Consider the following 22,190-nt stretch of genomic DNA (forward strand, 5'->3'; position numbering starts at 1 on the left):
GTCATGGAAGCAACCTAAATGCCCATCGACAGATGAATGGATAAAGAAGTTGTGGTATATATACACAATGGAATATTACTCAGCCATAAAAAGGAATGAAATTGGGTCATTTGTAGAGACGTAGATGGACTTAGAGACTATCATACAGAGTGAAGTAAGTCAGAAAGAGAAAAACAAATATTGTATATTAATGCATTTATGTGGAATCTAGAAAAATGGTACAGATGAACCAGTTTGCAAGGCAGAAATAGAGTCAGAGATGTAGAGAACAAATGTATGGACACCAAGGGGGGAAAGCAGGGGCAGGGGGTGGGATGAACTGGGAGATTGGGATTGACATATATACACTAACATGTATAAAATAGATAACTAATAAGAACCTGCTGTATACAAAATAAATAAACTAAAAAAAAAAAAAAAGAAAGAAAGCCAGAGCCACCTCCTTGGAAGGATCAGTGTTTCTGCAGAAAGCACCATAAAAACTTAATGACTAAATTCTGAAACAGGGAACACAATTCCTTCAAAATCAATTTGCCAAATAACCAGGAAAATTGTCCTTTCCTTTCATGCTCATTGGGAATGTACAGTTTAGACTCTTATAAAACTGGGTTCACAGGGCCCGTCTCTTAGTTACTTGTTGCCGCCTCCAGCTTGCGCTTGTGGGGAGGGTCTTCGATGATCCTGTTGAGGTCCCCGCGGTTTCTCAAGTCCATCGGCTTCTCCCAGACGGACAGCTGCATCGTCGGGTTGAAGAAGAAAACCCGGTCATCGCCCGTCCAGACCACACACCTGTGTGAATGGAGAAACTCCTCTAAGTTTCCCTCAAAGACCCTTGGTATGAGCCCTAACTCAAAAATCCCTTCAGGGCTGAAATCCACACATGTGCAAAGGTTATTTACGCAAAGTATGAATGACAGTAGCAATGTCTGGCTTTTGGGGTGATTCACAGATATTTCTCATATGTTATCTCATTTGGTTCACAGGCAGACAGTGTCCTCACCGTCGTTTTACCGGTAAGGACACAAAGTTCAGAGAAGTGGGCGGCTTAACCAGACCCCAGGAGGTCTGAGCTCTTCCTGTAGGCCAGCTCTCTCCTTTTAGTGGAATTCCCGCTCTGGCCCTGGATCCAGGGACCGAGTAACATGGAGCGTGGGGCCCAGTAAACCTCCCCGACTGGGAGCTGCCCATGCGGCAGGGTTCCCAGGCCCTGGAGGCCCACACAGGTGGGCAGCTCACCCCTCTCCAGCAGAGAACTAGCAGATGGGCTGCTTGAATCATCAGCCTCAGCCTCAGCTCAGTCCTGGTTTGTTTTCAGAAGAGCAAGGAATTAAGCTTTGTGTTTTCACATGTAGGATCCTAAAATCTCCGAAAGGAATAATACGAAATTTTAAGACCTCTTATCTGTGAAAGGTTATCAGGGAGGAGAAAAAAATTACAAAGGAAAAAATAGTGAAGAAAAGAAAAACTAAAGAAAGGAAAAGCTTCCTTCCTTAGGAATATGTCTGTAACGTGGGAATGCACACAGGAATTCAGATTTGGCCTCAAGGTACCCCAGCAAACAAGGCCAGTTAAGGCCACCAGACTGGCCTCTGGCTGTGTCCTGTGACCAGTCTTGTGATTGTGCAGAGAAATGAGCTCTGTACCTGTTTCTGGTCTGGGCCTTCCAGAAGATTCCTCTTGGGCAAGGCCTCCCCCCTTCCTGGACCTCAGCTTCCCCCAGTGACCTCTGAGGGCCCTGAAAGCTCCAGGACTCCCCTCGGGCTCCTCAGAAGCTGCGGAAAGGGGCAGGACAAGTCCACGTGACCTGAAACCCTCTGACCTTTGATTCCTCTCTGGGGGGAGACCCATCAGGGACACTTCTGGGCAGTGCCAGGGCTCCCGGCAACCAGCTCCGGCCTTACCAGACAGACACACATGGGTGTCTGCCCTCTCTCTGGATCTGAGCGAGCACAAGCTACTCTGCTTCCCAAAGAGAAAATCATTTCCACCCTGAATCTCCATGCTCAGCCCAGCCGGCCACTTCCCATAGGCTGGACAGATGTTCAGGGGCTGAGCCTCATGTTAGGGAAACTCTGTACAGACCAGGTCCCTTCGTAGAAATGACCTTGAGATGGTCCATCTGATTTACTACCCGGCCAGGCCAGGTTCATGGGAGTGGTGGACCGAATAATGGCCCCGAAGAGGTGCACATCTGACTCCCTAGAACCTCTGAATGTTACCTTACATGGCAAAAGAGACCTCGCAGATGTGATTAAGTTAGTATCTTGAGATGGGGAGAGTAGCCTGGACTGTCCAGGTGGCTTCAGTGTCATCACAGGGTCCTCATAAGAGAAAGGGGTGGGGGTCCGAGTCAGAGAAGGTGTGAGGACAGAAGCAGAAGACAGACAGACAGGCAGACAGGCAGACACACGCACACACCTGGGGTAGGTGGGTAGGGAGAGAGAGAGATTGGAAGATGCTCCACGGCTCGCCTTGAAGTTAGAGGAAAGGGCTAAGGAATGCCGATGCTTCTAGAAGCTGGGAAGGCCTGGAACAGATCCTTGCCTGGAGCTTCCGGAGGGAACCAGCCCTGCCCACACCTGGATCCAGCTCCGTGGGGTCCGTGTTGGATTCTGACCTCCAGAGCAATGAGATGACAGATTTGTGGAGATGAAATCTCTGAGTCTGTGGTAGACGACCCAGCGCGCTTCACCTTTGGCCCCTCTCCGTCCTGGGTGCCAGCATCCGGGCCTGCATCCCTCCAGCAGTGACCCAGACCCCAGCACTGTGCCCACAGCACTGGCCCCTGCTGGCCTGGTCAGCCAGGTGGAAGGCCACGACCCGCCTCTTTGGTGGACGCGCCCTCCAGCTCTAGACCTGCCCTTGACCTTCAGGTGATCTTGAGAGCCACCCTCACCCTCTGTGGCCTTCGTTCCATCATCTGCATAGGCGGGGGTTGGAATGGAGATTTGTGTTGTTCTGACATGCTCACCGCTGTGGGAAAATTCAGGCAAGACATGAGAGTCCCGCCTTTATTAGACGTTGGGCGGCTCATGGGCCCACAGGGGCTGGAAGTCGAGGGGCAACGCTGGCAAACTGGACAAGATCCCTGCCTATGGATTGGATCCCCCCCAGCCCCAGCAAGCCCAGGTAGGGGAGAGGTACCCTCTCGGGGCCTGGAGGAAGCTGCGTGCCTTTTGGTGCAGAACTCAGCTGGCATAAGACGTTTTTATTGAGTATAAAGCTGCAGGTAATTATGCTGTGCTGTAGATTATGTACAATTCCGCTCTCAAACAGGATTCGGGGCTAGCAGGGACCATAAACCCTGCTGGGGCCTGTGGCCCCTTCCCTCTCGGACACGGCTCCGGTGGGTGATGGAGAGCTTCCTGGTGGGTCTGGGAGCTGCGCTCTTGGCAACACTGAGCACATGTTAGCTTCTGGGGACCGTGGCGTGGGGTTGGGGGAGGTTGCCTGTTGCGAACGCAGGCTGTTTCCAGCTTCAACTGGATGAGAATGCAGGTAATGCCAAGTAAGAGGCCAGCAGACCCGCAGCAGCACCGGGGTGACGGCAGGTCCCACCGGGCGCCTCCCTCCCTGTTGAGCGCATCAAATCAGGTTTGTCTGGGGCACAAAAGCAGCTGGCCCCTCACCCGCATGCAGGCTTCTGAAGCCTTCTTTGGCTGGGCTGTGGCTGGAAAGATTTGCTCCAAGACCAAAGCTCCTGGCAGCCACCAGGCTACGTTTGTAACAGTCTGGCTTGAATTTTCTTTTTCATTATGTTTGACTTCACTTGGCCTGAGTGAAAACTTCTAGAAGCATCTTTGGCTCCCTGCACCCCTGTCTATACACTTAAAAATTTAAGAACTGCTGTGTGGACCCCAGGACCCCTGACCTCACTTGTAGGACAACGAAGTTCTGCAGCTGATACACCTGACAGGTGCCGCTGCCCTGGCAGGAAGTCATCCTGTCCCCACCACCCATAAACACACAGACACGCGCACACCAGAGACCTGGGCTTCATAGCCCAGCCCCCAGCAGCCTCACGCCCACAGCCGACTGGTCTACTCCCTCCTCTAAGAGTCATAGTGGGGAGCTGGGGGCGCGGGGTGTGCACCCAGGAGCCCAAGGGCATGGAGACCTGCCTTCCAGGACGGCTCTCTCTGTGTCTCAACACCTCAGACAGTGAATTCACTCTCCTGGGCCTCAGTGTCCTCATTTTTAAAAGATGAGTGGACGAGGCTCTAGCCCCAGGTGATTTCTTAAATCCCTTCTGACTTGTATTCTAGCTTCTATTCTTTTCTCCTAATTTTCCAGTTCGGTCCAGGGCTCCAGTCATAGTGAAGTCGGTGCCCTCCCCGTGGATCCACCTTACAGGCAGGCACACCCACCCCCCAGCTCCCTGAGCTGGTCTGCCCTGGGCTACGGACAGTCGTGCTCAGTGGGTCACTGCCTCACCTGGAGACCATGCCCACCCCAGGGCAGCCTCCCCTAACAGCCAGGGGATGAAAGCATGAGACAAATCCAGGTGTTCATGGCCCACAGCACCCAAGGCTTGGCCTCCAGCTGAGACCACAACCTCGCTTAGCCCAGCCCCCTCCTGCCCTGCGTCCCCACTGCCCCCTCCCTGGAAATCACTCCTCAGGTAACTGGTAACTCACAGGCACCCAGAGCGCTGTCCGGGGTGCTGCTTCTGGGGACCCCGACTCAGGACAGACCCCAAAGGTGAGGAAGGACTAAGTATTCAGGAAGACCTTCCAAAAGCAAGGCAGCAGGTGGTGTCTGGGATGGGCCACCCTCCCCCACCACCTCCCTCTTCCCTAAAGACCTGCACTCTGGGTTTTCAAAGATGAGACCTGGTCCCACCAAACCCGGCAACGTCATCGCTACAGCAGCTGAAGGACCCAGGGAGTGATGCGCTTGCTGAGAAAGTGTAGCAACTAGGATCTGCCGACGTGGGCAAGTCCGGGGCGTGTGACTCCCTCCCACAGGGGACAGGGTATTTCAGTGAGAATTACTGAGGAGCTGGCAGCCTCGGACACAGAGACAGGGAGGTGGTCATGCATCCATGGGCACAGAGAGAGCAGCCCCGGGCCAACCCCCCAAAAGCTGTGAGAGACCAGCCTCAGCACACCCCAGTCCTCCCACTGGCTCTGGGGGGCATCCTGAGGTCCTGGAGCCGGGGGCCTGCCGGACATGAGAAGCTTCTGGTCGGCAGGGGCAGGGTCTGGGTAATAAGAAGCAGCTGGAAGTAGGTGAGTGAAGGTGTCCCGGCCCCTGGCTGCGGGGAACAGGCCCTGTCCTGTGCTGCTGGGGGATGAAGAGCAACGGGGTTTCAACTTTCAGCCCAGGCAGATGCTGACAGATGTCACCTCCACCTGATGCTGGGCTGAGGGCAGACGGCTCAGCTGGGCAGGTGTCCTTCCCCGAAGAATCGGATACACTCAGACACAGGGAAACATGGGCTCCAAAAAGTCCCCCTGACGCGAGGCCCCAGATGTTCTTTATCAGGTGGACACAGTTCAGTATCTCAGTTTCCTGGGTACCTGCCCCTCTGGCTGCAAGCCTGGCTATTAAGAAAGAAGCTTTCCATTGGGGGATGGACTTGGGCCAATTCTCTCCCGACGCTGGATGGGTCTGTGTTGTACCTTTGCTGCCTCGGGGATGCACTGACTCTGTAAGCGCCTGGGGCTGCGTCCACGGATGCCCACACCACACCTTCATCGCGGGGAAGAGCCAGTGCCCAGGACCACAGTGCAGGAAACATTCACAGCCTCCTACTTTCACCACCCACTGAGCCGCTCCAGTGAGGGAAGAGAGGAGCTAATTAGGGACTTAATAGGGGATTATTACCTGGGAGATAGAGGAGAGGCAACAATTAGCACGGCACACGTTCATATCTAGGCTACAAAAAACCCAGTTCCTGTGCCGTAGGGACACGTGTGGGACTGAAGCAAAGAGCTGGTGGCCAGGTAAATAAACATGATTCCCCAAGAGAAATCTGCTTATCCACTTGTTACGGTTGGTCTCAACTAGACCAAGGCAGCTGTGACATGCAAAATTAATTTTATGTATCGTTTTATGCACATTTTAAGTAATACGTATACGTTTCTCTGCTTTAATCACGCTGTAAAGTTTCTGGATGGTTGCCATATTCCCTCTTCTCTTTAACTGTCCGCAGATCCCAGAGGACATAATTAGTGCATCAGAGTTAGTTAGGTCCGGTACAAAGCATCCATACTTAGCAGCCTGATTATATGGAGATCTGGATTTTAGCAACGGAAGCGGGGATTGCTGGTGTGTGATACAAAAGGATCCCTGTGCCCACCTTCACATTGCAAATCCAGACGTTTATGGGTTCTGCAAGATGGAAGTCGTCTTTGCTTCTCTCTCCAAGCGTCCATCTCAGCCCAGTGGCGAGAGGGGTACATGCCTTGCCACCCCCGACACAGACACACCTCGGTCCCTCTCTGCACCTGTTGCTTGCCCCCAAGCGCCCTGTCCCAGCAGGAGTGTCCCATCTGCAGGACATTCCCTGGGTCACATCCCCAGGGCCGAGGTCTCTGAACTGAAAAGGCAGCACCTCTGCGTCCTTGGCTCTCGGTCCCTGTCCACATTCTGCCCACCTTGGTCCCCGGGAAAGGGCTGACCTGGAAGGACTGAGCAGCCCCGGCTTCACGGGGCAGGATGGGTGAGGCACACTGGGGCCCGCAGACACGAAGATTCGAGGAAGAGAGAGTAGAAACCTCGCTCCCACTCTCCCTCCTGGGATAGCGTGACTTACGCCCAGACATGCATATCTGGTCCCCGTCCCCGTTTCTGCACAGAGCTCCTAACCTCTTCCCAAGTGAGGAGGGAGGAGGCATCGAGGTGGGAGGAGCGTCTTCTTACCTACATCCCAGGCTCCTTCCTCCACGCCCGAGTTCATGTCAGTGAGGGACTCTGGGAAGGTCCCTAAGGAAGGGGGCTGGTGAGCAGGGGACCAAGCCTGTGATTAGAAGGTGGGGAACTTCTGTCCCCTCCCCAGCCTCTGGGGAGGGGAGAGGGGCTGGAGGTTGGGTCGGTCACCACCGACCAATGATTTAATCAATCCTACCTATGGGATGAAGCCCCATTAAACCCCACAAGGACTGGAGAGCTTCCAGGTTGGGGAACATGTGAGATTTGGGGAGTGTGATGCCTGGAGGGGCCGTGGAGGCTCTGAGCCCCTTCCTCATACCTCACCCTGTGCACCTCGTCCATCTGGCTGCTCCCCAGTTGTACCCTTTTGTAACAACCGATGACCTAGTAAGTAGACGGTCTTCCTGAGCTCTGTGAGCCGCTCTAGCAAATTAACTGAACACAGAAGGAGGTGCTTCGAACCTTGATTTAGAGCCGGTGGATCAGAAGCACTGGTGACAACCTGGACTTTCACTCAGCATCTGAAGAGGCGGTAGTTTTGTGGGTCTGACAGTGTCAGGTGGGTTGACCTGTGGGACACCAGCTGTTGCTGCAGAACCACTCCATGTGGGTGGACCACACAACCTGTGTCAGAAGTGAGGTCAAGGCTTAGCGGGGTCTTGAGAGCGCAGGACACACTGGCGTGTTTTTGTTCACCCTCTAAGCCTGGTCTCCAGCTCGGGCACCACCGGCTGCCACGCCCACCGACACCAATGTGCGTTTAGTGACCCGATAACCTGCCGGCTGGAGATGAGGGCAGTGACCAGCCACAGGAACATCTCATGTGTGTAGGGGAAGCACCCGCGGGTCCTCAGCTCCCAGCTTGGGACTCAGGATCTGGAAGGGCCCCAAGACCCTGGCAGCGTGGGAGCTGCCTGGAGAAGGGGATCCCCCTGTGCCCCTGAAGACCCCACTTGCTTTAACTTCGTTGTGTAGCTTCTGAAAGATGCTGCCTGGCAGCCCTCAGTCACTGACCATGAACTTATGGTCCCATTTTCAAGTGGTGGAGACAGGGGACAGCACAGAAGCATCAGGCAGCCCTGCGGAGAGAGTGGCCCCCGCAGGAGGCTTGTTCTCACATCAGAACTTCGTCCAAGACCCCAGGCCATCTTCCCAGAACAAATGCCTTCCGGGCGGCTCCATCTCGACCAAGGGCCAGGGCGTCCAGGAGAATCCGCCTCCAGGGACAGTCACAGTGTTTCCTCCTCTGCTGTTGCATCAACCAGCCATTGCCCTCAACCAGGCAGAGAATGTGCCGGGGACCCGCTGCAGAGTCCAGCTTCCTCAACCCGGGGGTCTCTCACTGCAGGGAAGTTTGAGTGCTGGCTTCCCTGCCAGCCTAAGAGGGCAAGATGGGGGTCGGCTCCGCGGGAGCGGGCCCAGAGTCTGACCGGCTGGGGACCTCCATGGGGAGGATGCACCATCCAGGGAAGAACACAGTAACTTCGGACACAGAGAGGCACTCCGGGAGCTCGGCCGTGGGAAGTGGAGACCCACTCAGTGGAGACAGCCGAGCTCCCCCGCGGCCCTGCCCACTCCTCTGGTCACCGCAGCCTCTGACAGCGCCTGGGGATCCACCGGGATCCCTGGACTCACTGACTCTTACAGACCCAGTCACCTCCCCCAGTCTCCCCAGCGCACTGTCGTGTGGATGCCCCACTGTGGATCCCTGCTTACCAGAGAGTTAAAGACAACGGGTCCCTGGCACGTTCTCGGTCTGGGTGAGGGTTTCCTTACACACACGGGCGAACTCACGCTTCCTGGCCTGCGATGGCTGGCGGGGACGGCAGGTGGAGGAGGCAGCGCTTTGGCCTCCCGCACCTCCAGGAGGTCTCTCTGTCCTTCGTCTCCTGAGGCCCTGGCTGACCCCAGGCACAGGCTAACGACTAGCCCACTCCCTGCACGGGGTCGTGGTGGGTGACCCGAGCTCCCTGGGTGCAACAGGTGCAGCGCCCAGGGCAGAAGAGCTCTTCCCAGAGGCAGACGGCGGTCACACAGGGTGTGTCCTCACCAAGGCTTCCGTGGGTGCAACACCAAGGTTAAGGACGCGTCAGACCACGCTGCACACAGCCTCCCCCAGTCGGTGGGGAGGGAGGCTGCAGTAGAAGCCGGTCTGGTGCTGCCCCTATGTCCCCCTGCTCCCTGTAAGGTTCAGGTCCCTCTTCCACTTTTCAGGGGATGCACAGACCCAGCCTCCCAGGTGCAGGGTTTTTAACACACTGGCACCCTTTACCCCGGGCTGCTCAGTGAGGCCGGGCAGCCTCGCTCAGCTGGGACTGAGTCAGGGAAATAGGGGAGCGGAGCTGGGAAAGATGCCAGGTCCGGCCGGCGGCCCAACTCCCACTCAGAAAGCGCACCACGGCCTCGTCTGGAAGTCCGGACCGCGGCCTGGACACGCCTGCCCTGCGGCACGACTTCCTCGTGCAGTGTGACAGCCTGAGCCACCAGCCTCCCTGTCCTGTGAGTCAGGAGAGGACGGCTCCCTCCGTGGCTGCCACTCGGGCTGGAGGCCTGATGAATAATTCAAGGCAAAGGACCCACACAGAGGGGGCGCGGCAGCCGAGGATGGTGTGACTTCAGGATCCCAGGAAGCATTTTGGGCTGTAACACAGTATTCATGAGGAATTGAAACCACAGCTTCCATGATCAGAAGCTTCTAGGGCCCAAGGTCGTGTCTTCTCCCCAGTTATAATCCCCAAGGGCAGCATCATGTACACAGTAACAGGGCCACGCACCCACGCTGAATTTATCCTCACCCCAGTATGATTTGTGGCAAAGTGCGCTGTCCTTAGAAACACAGGTGAGGGGTCTGGTTACAGAAGACCCCGAACAACATTCGTGGCGTCATAAAAAATAAAGAGTTTAATTTTGTTTTGTCCCCCATTCGGTTCCTGGTACTAAGCTCCTAAAGCCCTTGGAATGAGCTAAGTGACTGAGCGTCTTTTTTACCCATAAGGAGCCCCGCTGAGCACGCTCGAGTTTGCGCCCGTGCCCCGTGCGGTGACTGCTGGAGGACGGGGCTGGGCCCGGAAGGACCCGCTACGTGGCGAGAGGGTTGGTTTGTGGCCTCACCTCACGCCCTCCAGGAGGAGAGAGGGCGTGCCTAGTAATGAGACGTCCATAAACCCTCCTTCAGGTCAGAGAGGCTGAAGGTGGTGACCACACTGGTGTCCTGGGAGGGTGATGCCCCCAAGAGGGAATGGGGGCCCCGAGACCCCTCCCACACCTTGCCCTGTGCCTCTCTTCCACCTGGCTGTCCCTGTGTTGTGTCCTTATAATAAAACCGCTATCGTAAGTAAATCACTCTTCTAAGTTCTGTGAGCCGTTCTAGCAAATTCTCAAACCGAGGGGAGGTCGTGGGAAGCCCTGAGTTTGCAATCAGCTGGGCAGAGATGCCGGCAGCCGGCTGGGTCTGAAGGAGGGGAAGAGGGGTGGGGCTGAGCCCTCAGCCTGCGGGGCTTTGGCTAACCCAGGAGTTGGTGTCAGAAACCAGCTGAATTGCAGGACACTCTGTAGGCGCTGGAAACACTGTGTCACTGTTAGCACAGGAGCCCGGACCCGTGAGGCATCCCCAGGGTGCTGAGCATGTCAGCTGAAGGCAGAGGGCGGGGGGCCCCCGGGTGCCGGCGACACCGACCATTGACCAGCCAGAGGAGCGGGTGCTCCATCTGTCCAGTTAAGAGCACAGGTTCTCGCAGTGAGCAGGTGACCAGGGCAGGGCTTCAGGGCAGGACAGATGCCAGACACCACTCAGGACACCATGCAGGGCGAATGCCACAGCCGGGGACCACGGTCTGCTGCTGCTCCCGCCGATGGTGCATTAAACGATGCCAATGGCTCTACTTCTGTTCTCTAAATTAGCTGTTCCTCCCAACTGTATCCTGCAATCTAATCTTCAGGTTTTAAAACTAATTTTACTATAATAACCTTTTCTTCTGCTTCCAAATTACTCCATTATAAAAGGACATTTTAAAAAGCCAAAGTCAGTGGCTCCCTCGTGGAGGGCGCTTTGAGTGGGGCGTACTCAAAGATGAGGAATCCTCACAGGGCAGCTGCAGAGAGCCAGACACATCTTTAATTAACAGCTATTCAGTTACGCTTTTCTTGGAGTAGAAGGAAAGGCCTTTGAAGCTCAAGGCGTGCTGCCGTTTCTTCAGACACTGCTTTTCACTGATATATATGCAACAACATTACTATTTTAATACATGTTTGCAAATATATTCGAGCAGGATAACTTATCACTTAAATGCTATTTTTTGGCAGAAGGTGACCACAGTGTGGAGAGCTACCTGCCAGGAGCTGCAAATTAATTTTTTAAACCAGCATTACCGATGGACTATGCATTTCTCTCTGGTGACAGCAAGCAAATGCTGGATCAGACAGGGCTCTTTCCCACCGCTCCCAGCCTCCGGGCATCTTACCAGGGGGATCCGGGCACCGGGGTGGAGGCCACGGGTCTTGTGCCTTTGGCCGCTCTGTCTTCTCCTGTCACTAGTATCGATGGAGCCTCCTTTCAGTAGAGAGAGAAGGAGGGCACTTTAAAAACACATTTAAACCGTCCTCGTCAATACAGGCAACCGAGTACAGAATAACAAGGCTCCTGCAGACAGACCTGCCCACAGTAGCTATTAGATAATGACCTGCCCAGTAGAGCCAGCTAATGGGACCCGGCAGTCACATGAGAACTTAGAATTAATGGATAATAATAATAAATAATAATGCGGGCACCACTGACCGTGTTCAGTGATTCAGACTAAGGCTTCCCTCTAATTATCCCAAATTGGCTCAGCTGCCTACTTTTGTAGAAACAGACACAGGTAGGTGGTGGTGGCTGAGAGTTTGCCTCCGGACGCCTTAGTGTCTTGGGGGCAGAAATTCCCACTGGATTCGTCTCTGGAGATGGACTGAAGTTACCCAGGGGCTGGAGTTACTCTACCGCCAAACACTGCCTTCAGCGGCCGGGAACCTTGGAGCAGTGAGGGTCCCAGGTGCGGCTGGGCTGGCCCGTCCCGTCCCTTGAAGGCAGGGGAAGTGACAAGCCTGTGTCCTTGCAGCGTTCCATTGCTCCAGTGACTCCCCCCACCCCCTCCTTCTAGAGCATCCATGTGAGGGCAGAGTTCAGGGCGTGTGCTACACTGTGCAGGTGAGTGTGGTGCACAGCTGGGTTTGAAAATCACTCTGTCTTCAGGTAGAAAATAAAGAATGTTTGAATATGACATCACCCAGAAGAAAATGAAGATTATTCCCTAAAGTTAAAAAAACAACAACAACCTATGACTGGGACACTTGATCATTGTTCATTATGGACAGAGTCTGGAGAGAAACAAAAGTTGTTTGAGATTAGAAAATGGGCAATTATGACGCCAACATAAACATGGATCCAAGATTCAGATTAACTTAGTTAGCTGCACTGATGTACGACACGTAGCAGATTTTCTCAAACAAAGGGAAACAGAACCAAACTCCTACAGGTGGACCTGAAAAATTACCATGAGGAATTTTTTTTTTTTTTTAAGTCAGTGCCATCTCAATTTTGGAACAGCTATAAGAAAGAAATGAAACCATAGTGAGCACAATAAATTCTAGGGGTGAGGAAACACTTTTTGTTCTTCTACCCGCTGTTTCCATGGTTTTAATCTCAAATTCAGAATAGTATAATAAGGACTGTGTTCTCTTTCACAAAATCGGAGAGATTAAAAGATACTCGTGCATTATTCAAAACAGCAACCCAGTTCTGAGTTGAGAATGTCAGGAGCAATTAAAGCCCTAGATTCGTTTAAAAAAAAAATTAAATGTCCTCCTAAAATTTGAGGATCTGTGTCTACCATCATCAGTGTCAGTGCTTTATGAGGTAGTGTGGGTGAGGAGACGGTTAGCCGTTTGTGGGAATGATTCAAAGTCAAGGACGCCAATGCTGCCACGCCCCATGTGGGCACCGCTGCCGGGCCGGTTGCACAAGCACAGGGCAGTTGCACCAAAAGTCCACAGGCTTGTTCCAGGGCCCCCGAGGGCCACACTGGGACCAGTACTCATTCCCACCGTCTCAACCTCCTTTGAAACAGAATCGTTAGCAAGGAAAGTGCTACATTATGAAAGCACTGAAACATAAAATTCAAATATGAAGTTAAAAGATCACCAAGGGTCTATAAGGGTAGGAAAACCCCCCAAACCAGTCAGGTGAACTCCGGTAAAACCACAGGCGATGGAGTGAACCTGTCTCCTGCTCACTCGGGAGCGGAGCCCATGACAGCAGGAGAGAAGGGCCAGAGCCAGCAGAGCCAGGCAGAGGATGGACGGGAAGGGCCGGGAGGAGAAGGTCATCCGGACCAGGTGCAGCGCGGCCTCTGGGCAAGGACCACGGGGAACGGCATCAACTAAGGGTTAGACAGGCCAGATCCATGACATGAGGGGTGACCTCCTTCACGCCTGTCCATCCTGGTCTCTTACTGGGGCCTTCCCGGGGCCCTGCACTCATTGTGACGTATAATTACACTGACTAAATGATTTGTAATTTACGTAATTATCCCTAAGTTCATAAGTTGAAGAACAATCTTTTTGTAGAGTTTTGGGGTGGTAGAACATGTCTTTGTTTCCTGTGAGAAAATAACATAACTGGGAGTATTCAGAAACAGTTGTGTTAGAAATATATGTGTCTATCAAGACCAGAGTTTACATTACTAATCCAATTAGAAAAATGAGGAGAGATTTTCATTATGAAGCTAACTGAAGAATGAAACCTAGTGAGGGGCCTCGGAGTAGTAGATTTCCCCCACTAATTATTCAAGTAAAGGCGGTGGGACATGATTTCTGATGGGGACTAACACTTAAATTTGGCAAAGCTGGGGTTCTCTTGGTAATTCTCACTAATTACCAAGGTCGTCTTCTTGAGATGCACGCTGGTTATGATTTCCTGTTGGTGATAAAAATGGCTAATCATGGCATAAAACTCTCCTTCCACACTGAAGTAATAAAAGTGAATTAGAGGCACAGAGCCCAGAGATAAAGAAAGTAGTTAAAACAGAAGAAAGACGATCTGTTTAATAAATATGTAATTCTGACACGGATGTTAATCTCTTCTAGAGAAATCCTACATCCGGGAGCAACAGTTTAATTTGCACTAACGTTCATGATCCATTTATACCATTTAGCATGGGCACTAATGATAGGGAGGAAGGCGTGGCCCACAGGTGAGTGTGCCCAGGGATGTCACTAACGGGGAACTGGCGGGACAACCAGCGGGAACGGGGACGTAACAGGCTGAGGCAGAGACACACCTGGTAACAGCAAAGGAAGAGAGAATGTTCACACGACACTGGGGCAGACCAGAGGCCAGCAGTGTATCTGACAGGTCAGACCAGAGGCCAGCAGTGTATCTGACAGATCAGAGCAAGTTAAGTGCCATTTGTGACTTTCAAAAGCAGCAATAAAAGCTGATTTCTTGGGTTAGTCGTGGGAAGAGAAATGCACCCAACACATTCACAGTCTATAAAATGCCCTTTGGTAAATGAGCAAAGGGAAGGACCTGAGATTCTAATGCGTTCAGAAAACACAAACATGCGCTGGTTTTCCCATAACAGTGAAACCAAACGCAGACCGCAGCCTCGCCTGAGGGGCGTCCAACTGCATGGCCTGGCTGCCCGCGTGCCCGTGCCTGCTGAGATGTGAGGGCGGCGGACCCAGGAAGCCAGGGTCACTACTCCTCTGAGCAGTGCTGACCAGCGAGCTCTGGACCCAGACCAGGAAGGGAAGGCCAGGCTGCTTCTGCCCGGCTCCCGGAAGCCTCTTCCCTTCCTCAGGGCTGTGGAGCTGTCCTGCTGGATCCGGCCCTGTTCCACACAGGGGACCGCAAAGCACCACTGCCGAGAGCCAGGTGGGAAAACAGGGGCGAAGGCCGTGCGGGCCCCGCAGCCCCCAGCCCGGGGTTTCACATCTTCACAGCCCACTGACCTTGGCTGGTCTGTCTCCCGCCGGGCTCTTCGTCTCCCCGTGCAGCATTAGGGCCGGCGGGCAGGGCGCCCGGCTGTGCTCTCTGCTTTTATCTGCGGGGCCAAAACAACCGTCGTTAGCATCCGTTTATCCTGTCAGTTTGTAAAACTGAACAAGGACAGACAGTGGCTTGGAGAATTCAGAGTGGTGGTGCACACGGTGCAGCCCACGGGAAGCTGTGCCCACTGGTGCTGACCACGCCTCCACTGCGACTTCATGGTGAGGTCCTGGCAACCCCATCTGAGCCTGCACAGCGCTGTCCACGGAGCACTTGGCCACGCATGCATCCTGGACCAGGCCACGTGGGTCACAATGGAAAGGACTCAGGTCTCCCTGACAAGGGGGCCAACGTGGGCAGCAGAGCCAGGTTTCCGTAGGCTTCAACAGCCAGTGGCCGTGATGGGCCGCCCTGAGCCCTGTTCCAACAGGGGCTGGGGGTCCACGCTGGCCGGACTTCCCGTTACCATTGTTTGGCCATCACTAAAGTGGACTCTGGCCCCTGTGGTGGCCTGCACAGTGCTTTGTGCTTTGACTGTGCAGACAGTGACCGTCTGGGAGGAGGGGGGGGAAAGTGGCAACAACCTGACTCCAGGTATGAAAACAGACTTAGGCTTCATCTTATTCAAACACGTTGCGTAGCCTCAGACGTCTGCGGGCAGTGACGGGCAGCAAGACTAACCACGGTGTTAGGACCAAGGATTAGTAGAAACACCAAAGCCACCTAAACACACCAGCCTCACAAACAGATAAATTCACCGAGGAGACCCTGGAAGGGTCTGGAAGGGATTGCTTGACCTGGAGCTCCTGTCTGTGCAACACAGTTGAGAAGGTCCCAGGGTCTCTCCTTCCCAGTGGAAGGGAGGAAAGGACAATGAGCACCGCTCTGTGTGTGTGTGTGTGTCTGTGCGTTCTCACGAATGTACGTGTGTGTGTGTGTGTGTGTATGTGCATGCTTGGGCTTGGCTCCCACCTGGGGCCCGGCCATGGTGCCACGGTGGGCATCGGTACCTGGTACCCTAGTGGCCGCAGAGCCAGCCACCCCAGAGCCTGGGTGAGGAAGCAGGCACCCCACTAACAACTGCACCTCAGAGATGCAGCAGTGCCCCGGGGCCAGCTCTGGACTTGGACCAGAAGTCCAGTCCCCACAGAGGTGCTGCGTCTGGACGAGGCAGAAGCACGCGGGAGCCAGCCCTGAGGCCCCGCCTCCACCTGTCTCGGACATGGATGGACGGACAGAGGTTGTGATGACCACAGCCAGGCTTGCTGTCACTCTGAAGAGTGGCCTGGCCTGCAGGCTCTCCCCAGGGGCCAGCTGGCTGGTCCTGGCTGTTAAAGGGACCTTAGCTCAGGCTGGTGGCAAACAGACCAAGTGTGGACCCCAGACCTTGCGGCTTCCGGCTGCCTTCACATCTCCACACCGCATGCGTCTGGAGCCTGGAACGCACATCCCCTTCACATGGGGGCGGTCAGTGCCGACCACTGGGCTCCCGGACAGCCGTGACCACCACCCAGAGGCTCGCCTCGGGCCTGGCAACACCACTTAAAGGGCCATTTCACCATTGGCCTTGGGGAAGGGACTGTAAAGCAAACCTCAGTCAACAAACCACACCCCAGCCTCGAGGGCAGCGGAGCTACTTTATCATCCCTCCCGCAGGGGCCACGTTAGCGTTTCCAGAACCTGTAAGAATGACCCCCACAGCCTGCCTCTTGTCAAGGTGCAGAGGGCTGTGCGGGACCGGGACGGCTCCACCCCGGGCACCCCTGTCCCCGCCCCCTTCCCGTGTGTGCAGAACAGGCCAGCGCGTCACACTGTCTACAACAGACAGAGGGGCCGATAGATGGGGAGGATTTAGGGAGACGGTCATTTGCTCGGTGACACTGCAGCTCTGCTTGAAAAAACAGAGGCAGAGACAAGTGCGGCCCAGAGAACAGACATCCCAGGAGAGGGGGCTTCATCACGAGATCATGCGACTGCATCCCTCATGTCTTCCGTTGTGTGTGGGACAGCACGTCCCCAAGTCAACTACGCAGGCCTCAGCGACGTCCAGGTCAGACCACCCTGTCCAAGCTTCCTCCCGTGGCTGCCCGCTCCTCTCCTTTACTCGGAGACCCTTCGTGAGGTGGAGACCCAACGCTCTAAACCCCCGGCCGCCCCCAGCAACAAGATTTTCCTCGTCTGGTAGAAAGAGCCATAAAGCAAACGCGCGGGTGGCTCTCCTGAGTCAGCAGTAGATTCTCTGACACCCTGTCCCCACTCGTCCTGCAGAACCCGGCGTGTCACGAGGTCCAGAGCCGGGGGCCCCCGTCTGGGCTTCAGCTCAGGCCCTGATCCCACGAGCCACCAACTCCGCGCCAGACGGGAACGGGGGTTTGCCAGGGGTCATCCGTGGGGCAGTCCTGGAACCAGCCCTTCCCGGCGCTGCAGCTGAGGAACAGGATGGGAGGCTGGTGCCCAAGGTGGGCAGAGGGGGTTTGCAAGGATGCCTGGGTGTGGGCAGCCTTAGCAAGAGGTCTACACCGGCCAGAAAAGCGCAAGGGCCTGGGCCGGGGTGGGGGCCACTGAGGAGAGAGCCACGGAGGGTGGTGTCTGAAGAGGCCACCGGAGCAGCTCTTGTGCGAAAGAGAGGCCGGGGACACAGGGACACTGCCTTGTCCAGGAGACCAAGGCTGCAGAACCTCCCCAGGGCCGCCCACAGGACCTGGGACCCTCGACCCCTGCTCTGTGAAGGAGGCCAGAGAACAAAAAGGAAGCTGAACTCTCCCCGCTCCCACCGTGCCTCCCGGCAAGGCCCAAGGACGGGGGAGAAAAGCTTGAACTTGCAACGAAGTGGAAGGGTCTGGGTTATGACCCTGGGCTCTACTTTCGAATTGCTGGACCGAGACCTGAGCTGTGAGTAGAAATGAGCAGCTTTCCACCACCTGAGCACACAGTCTGGGTTCTTTCCCAGTCCGCACGGGCCGTGCCCGGAGGGAGGGGCCGTGTGCCAATGCGGGGGCTCCACACAGGAAACAAAGCAATCGGGCGTCACCGGAAACGTGAGGATCTTCTCACCTCATGCAAATACTATACGTTGTCAAAAAGTATGAGGAAACTGACTGCAAGGCCCTGTGCTCATCACAACGCAATTCTCAATGAGAGTAGCCTTGCTTACGTGTATTCCCTCATTATTCTGAGAAAATATATTAATTTTTTTTCCTTTATTGAAAACACTTGATCTTTGTAAAAATCAGCTCTTCAAATCTGGCATTTGGGCTACACGCACGGCATTGCTCGCTGTGACGGCTTCTTTGCAAAGATGGTCCTGATCCTCACGCTAAAGGCCCTCACGGCACACGCGTCCCCCAGAGCGCCTGTGACCGATGTTGAGCCTCGCCCCGCACAGCTTCCTTAAGAGCTGGCCCCCTCTCACAGCCGTGGCTCACGCAGCCTTGCTGTTTGGCTGAGCTGGGGCACCCAGATCCCTCTCGTAATAGCCTGGGTCTCCACGTTCGTCCTGGAAGAGCTGATGCTACGTCTCCCCGAGGGCCACTCCGGGGCCCACTCTGACCTGCTTAACCACCCTGTGCTTTGGGCCTCTCCACAAACCCCGATGATGTTGCCATCAGATGCTCCCTTGGGTGTCAAAGAGGACTAGTTTGTGGAGGAGAATCAACGAGTCTGAAGACCTGGTGCTGAAGTGCTTAGGGGCGTGCATGATGCCTTTCCACCCTGTGAGGGGGCAGGATGGTCAGATCTTTTGGGGCGGTTGGTCTATTGATCAAGCCCAGCCCTGGCAGGGGAAGAGCTCTCAGATAGTTTGCTTTTCCTCCTGGCAGGGCTGAGCGACAAGGAGGCCCAGAAAGGTCGCATGGAAGCCGGGAAGAAGAAAGGGGGCCTGTGTGAAAACTGCCACACAATCCACTGAAAACATGTATTTGCTGCTTGTACAGAATCCAGCACAACCCTGGTTGTTTGTGGGGAGAAGTGGGGGGCGGGGGAGTGGAGTGAGCAATTAGACAGCACCTTCCCTCAAAATGCTGCAGGAGTTGGCAAGGGTGACAGGAGGGGATACACAACAGCCCTCGGAAGGTGAATAGTCGGCATAGCTTGTCCCGTGGAACAAAGGGGACAGAGAAGCCATGCTCCTTCTCATAGGCGAGACTTAGCTGTGGAAACGTCTAGTTCAGCAATCAATCAATCTCGTTTCCCTAAAAGAAGAGTGAGGTGGGCTTGCTGTGTCCTAATCTGAGGTTAGGGGTCCATGTCAGCTTCCCAGCATGTCACCTGTTGGTCATTAGTCCCCATCTGAGCCACCTGTTCCCTTAGAGTCCCAGGGACGTGAAGACTCAAAGTTATCTGGTATCAGGCCTCAGACCAAAGATGGCTCATATACAATGGTAATGGGACAATAACTATACACCCAGAACTATATTGAATAAAGACTAGGATTGTTTTAAACATTTAAAAATGGCTTTCTTAATTATTAACATAAAGAACCACTGCAGACGAGTCAAAGTTGTCTAACTTGTCAAAAAGATATGAAAACACGTCCGCATCTTTTAATTCAAAAGGTGACTCTGAAATTCAATCTCATTTTAATCCAATACATTTTCCCCTCCCTTGGTCTCAGTTTCCTCATCTATAAATGGACCAATCTCCTAAGTTTCTTACAATTCTGGGATTCTGAAAGTCAACAGGACATCTGGAACTGTTTGGGGTATATTCCCCCAAAATAGAAGATATAAGCAGTGAACTTGGAGGGCCAGAATAATCTTCTGGTTTCCTGCTGGAAGAAGGAAATGGATTAACCCCAAGGAAGAGGGCAGGAGAGACAGTTAACCTTTTCTATCCTGAAAACCAACGGTGGCTTCTGACGAATTTGGAATTAGTGGGGAATCTCCTCTTAGACCAAGGGGACCCCTGATCCACAGATGGTCTGCACCACACGACCCTGATTGTGACCTCCTGGGGGAGCCCGTGAGGTTGGGGGGACAGCAGGATGACTGGAGTTCCCTGGTCATTGCAGACCACTGGCCACGATGGGAAGGTTGACAAAGCCAGTCCATACCACTAAACACCACGTGCGCACAGGCCTCCGCCTGCAGAGACTGGAAGTGAACAGACGGGTCCCTGCCGGGGACTGTGCTCAGAAACAGAGGTTTCTCTCCAGTGAACCCCCCAGTCCTGGAGAAGCCTGTGTAGGATATGGGGTGCTAGGGGCAATCCTGGAGTGTTGGGGTCCCATTTTCTGTGTTTGCCACGATCTAGTGACCCCACTTCCATATATGAATGTTCTCACCTCCAAGAACCAATAGCGTATCACCCACTTAAAGAAATGTCTTAAGGAGAATAATGAATGGTATTTTAATCTTGAATACTGTCTCCTGTAAGTGCTGCCTTAAAATAATTTCTGCGATGCTTAAGCAAAGTAGAAACAATCACCTCATTTTACACCTAAGAATACTAGACAAGGCCTTCTAGCCTCCACTGTAACTGAAGATCATTTTCAGGCAAAGGGCAAATCATTTGTGAGTCCTCCTACATTTTTCATAGGCAGTGATTTCCCAGAGTTGACACGTTGCAGAGACAATTCATTTTCTACCGGTTTGTAACACCCTGGGCTTCCCTTTGCAGGAACAAAGGGTTTTATTTAAAACACTCACATTAGAGGCCTTGAACTTGGCTTCCTCCACAAGAAAGCATCATAGCACTGCCACGTGGCTCCACCCTTGTGACATGGCTCCACCCCTGTAACCTGACTGTTTCCCACTCCTGCAAAGTGACCACACCACACGTAGCTTGTCTCCATCTCCTCGGGCCCAGCCAGGATCTCAGGCCAGGGCTTCCAGATCCCGCTGCTGGCCTGACTGACTTAACAAGGGTCTGATGTCACCATTGCACAGAAGGGTGGTGGAGATGATGGGCCATCCTCACCAGACTGTCCTAGAGCCTGAAGCACCCCGGTCCTCTCGTGAAGGCAGGCCACATTAGATGACAGGGAGCCACATTAGAACGGAGATGCAGGAAACCTGCCCGCAGCACGGCGAGCTGTTGAACCTTGATGGTCAGAGCACTCCTGCCCTGTTTTCATCAGGAGACACGGAGAAGGGCGCAGTGACTGCCTCACCTGGACGTGGGTCTCCCAGAGCAGAGGAATGTCAGGGTCTGGGAGGGAAACTGGCTCCAGTGCTGTGCCAGCCCAGAGAGCTACTCCCAAGGCACCCAGGCACTGCAGCCCCCAGGAGCAGGCCCAGAGGAAGCTGGCACCCAGAGACAGTGTGTATCCAGGGGATGCTCAATCCTGTTGGCTGCCTAGTCCACACCCCTGATCTCAGTAAACGTATGTTCAGTGGATGAACGGATGAATGGATGCATAAGCTGCATGTGAGTCCTATGCAATTTCAAACACATGTTCAAAGTTCTAATTATCATCCCCAAATAGGGATATCAGAGGCAAAAGAGACGCATTAAATGAGATAATTTCTATAAGAAAAGAAATTTAGAATATTCTGTGCACTTCGTCAGATGTATGGTGAGCCAACTCGGACCAGGAAAAGAGGAGAGGCTGGATGGAGAGATGGAGGTGAAGGCTGGAGGGGGAGCGAGAGGAAGAGGGAGACTCCTGTAGACTGCAAACCATCATTTAAAACACTTCTCTCTGGTTCAGGTAGAGCATGTTGCGTAAGTGCGGCATTCAATCTTTTCCAAAAAGCATAAATCCATTTCACAGTCCCAGGCTGAGTTATGTCAGCAACGCCCACCTTTCAAGGCAGCACAGGAATTACAGTTGCTGAAAGAGGGAAAACATCCGCCCATCACTCCACCTCGCCCTGGGGATGCCAGAGAGCACACACCTGGCAGTGCTTGTTCCACCAAAGTGGGCGTCACAAGAGTCACAGCTGGGCTTGTCACGGTGGTTACCCTGAGGACTTGAGCTGGCACCAGGGGCTCAGGTGCCCATCCACCTGAGAGGCAAAGGTGCACCCCCAACACACACAGGCACATGCTTACACGCAGACAGACAGACAGACAGACAGACACACACATGTACCCACACACACAGAAAAGACTACTATTTTGATGATTTTTCAGCCATCGCAGAAGCGAAATGCATTATACAGAAATCCACTGCTTAGTTAGGTTACTCTCTGGTCCACCCATGTCAGAAAAGAATGGAAAAAAAGCTGACATGTGTGTGCAGAAAGTGTGATGACTTTTTCTACAGCTGACATCAAAAATAAGTTGTCTCTGTTATAAGAACTCTATATACTATGCATTGCTTTCAAAACACGGACAGCATCTTTGAAAA

The 22,190-nt window shown here is 53.8% G+C and overlaps 1 protein-coding gene across 1 annotated transcript in view; it reads right to left on the reverse strand.

Moving 5' to 3' along the window:
- The window catches only part of TCERG1L (transcription elongation regulator 1 like), a gene marked incomplete at both ends in the record, with an annotated part of 202,101 nt that overhangs the window by 56,059 nt on the left and 123,852 nt on the right, over nt 1-22,190 (reverse strand). Inside the window, 3 exons of the mRNA XM_079713647.1 lie at nt 635-789; nt 11,337-11,425; nt 14,863-14,954. Of these exons, the coding sequence (XP_079569773.1) occupies nt 635-789; nt 11,337-11,425; nt 14,863-14,954 (336 nt within the window). The remainder of the gene's footprint in view (nt 1-634; nt 790-11,336; nt 11,426-14,862; nt 14,955-22,190) is intronic.

This window comes from Hyperoodon ampullatus (assembly GCF_949752795.1).
Source record: "Hyperoodon ampullatus genome assembly, chromosome: 1".
NCBI classification, from domain to species: domain Eukaryota; kingdom Metazoa; phylum Chordata; class Mammalia; order Artiodactyla; family Ziphiidae; genus Hyperoodon; species Hyperoodon ampullatus.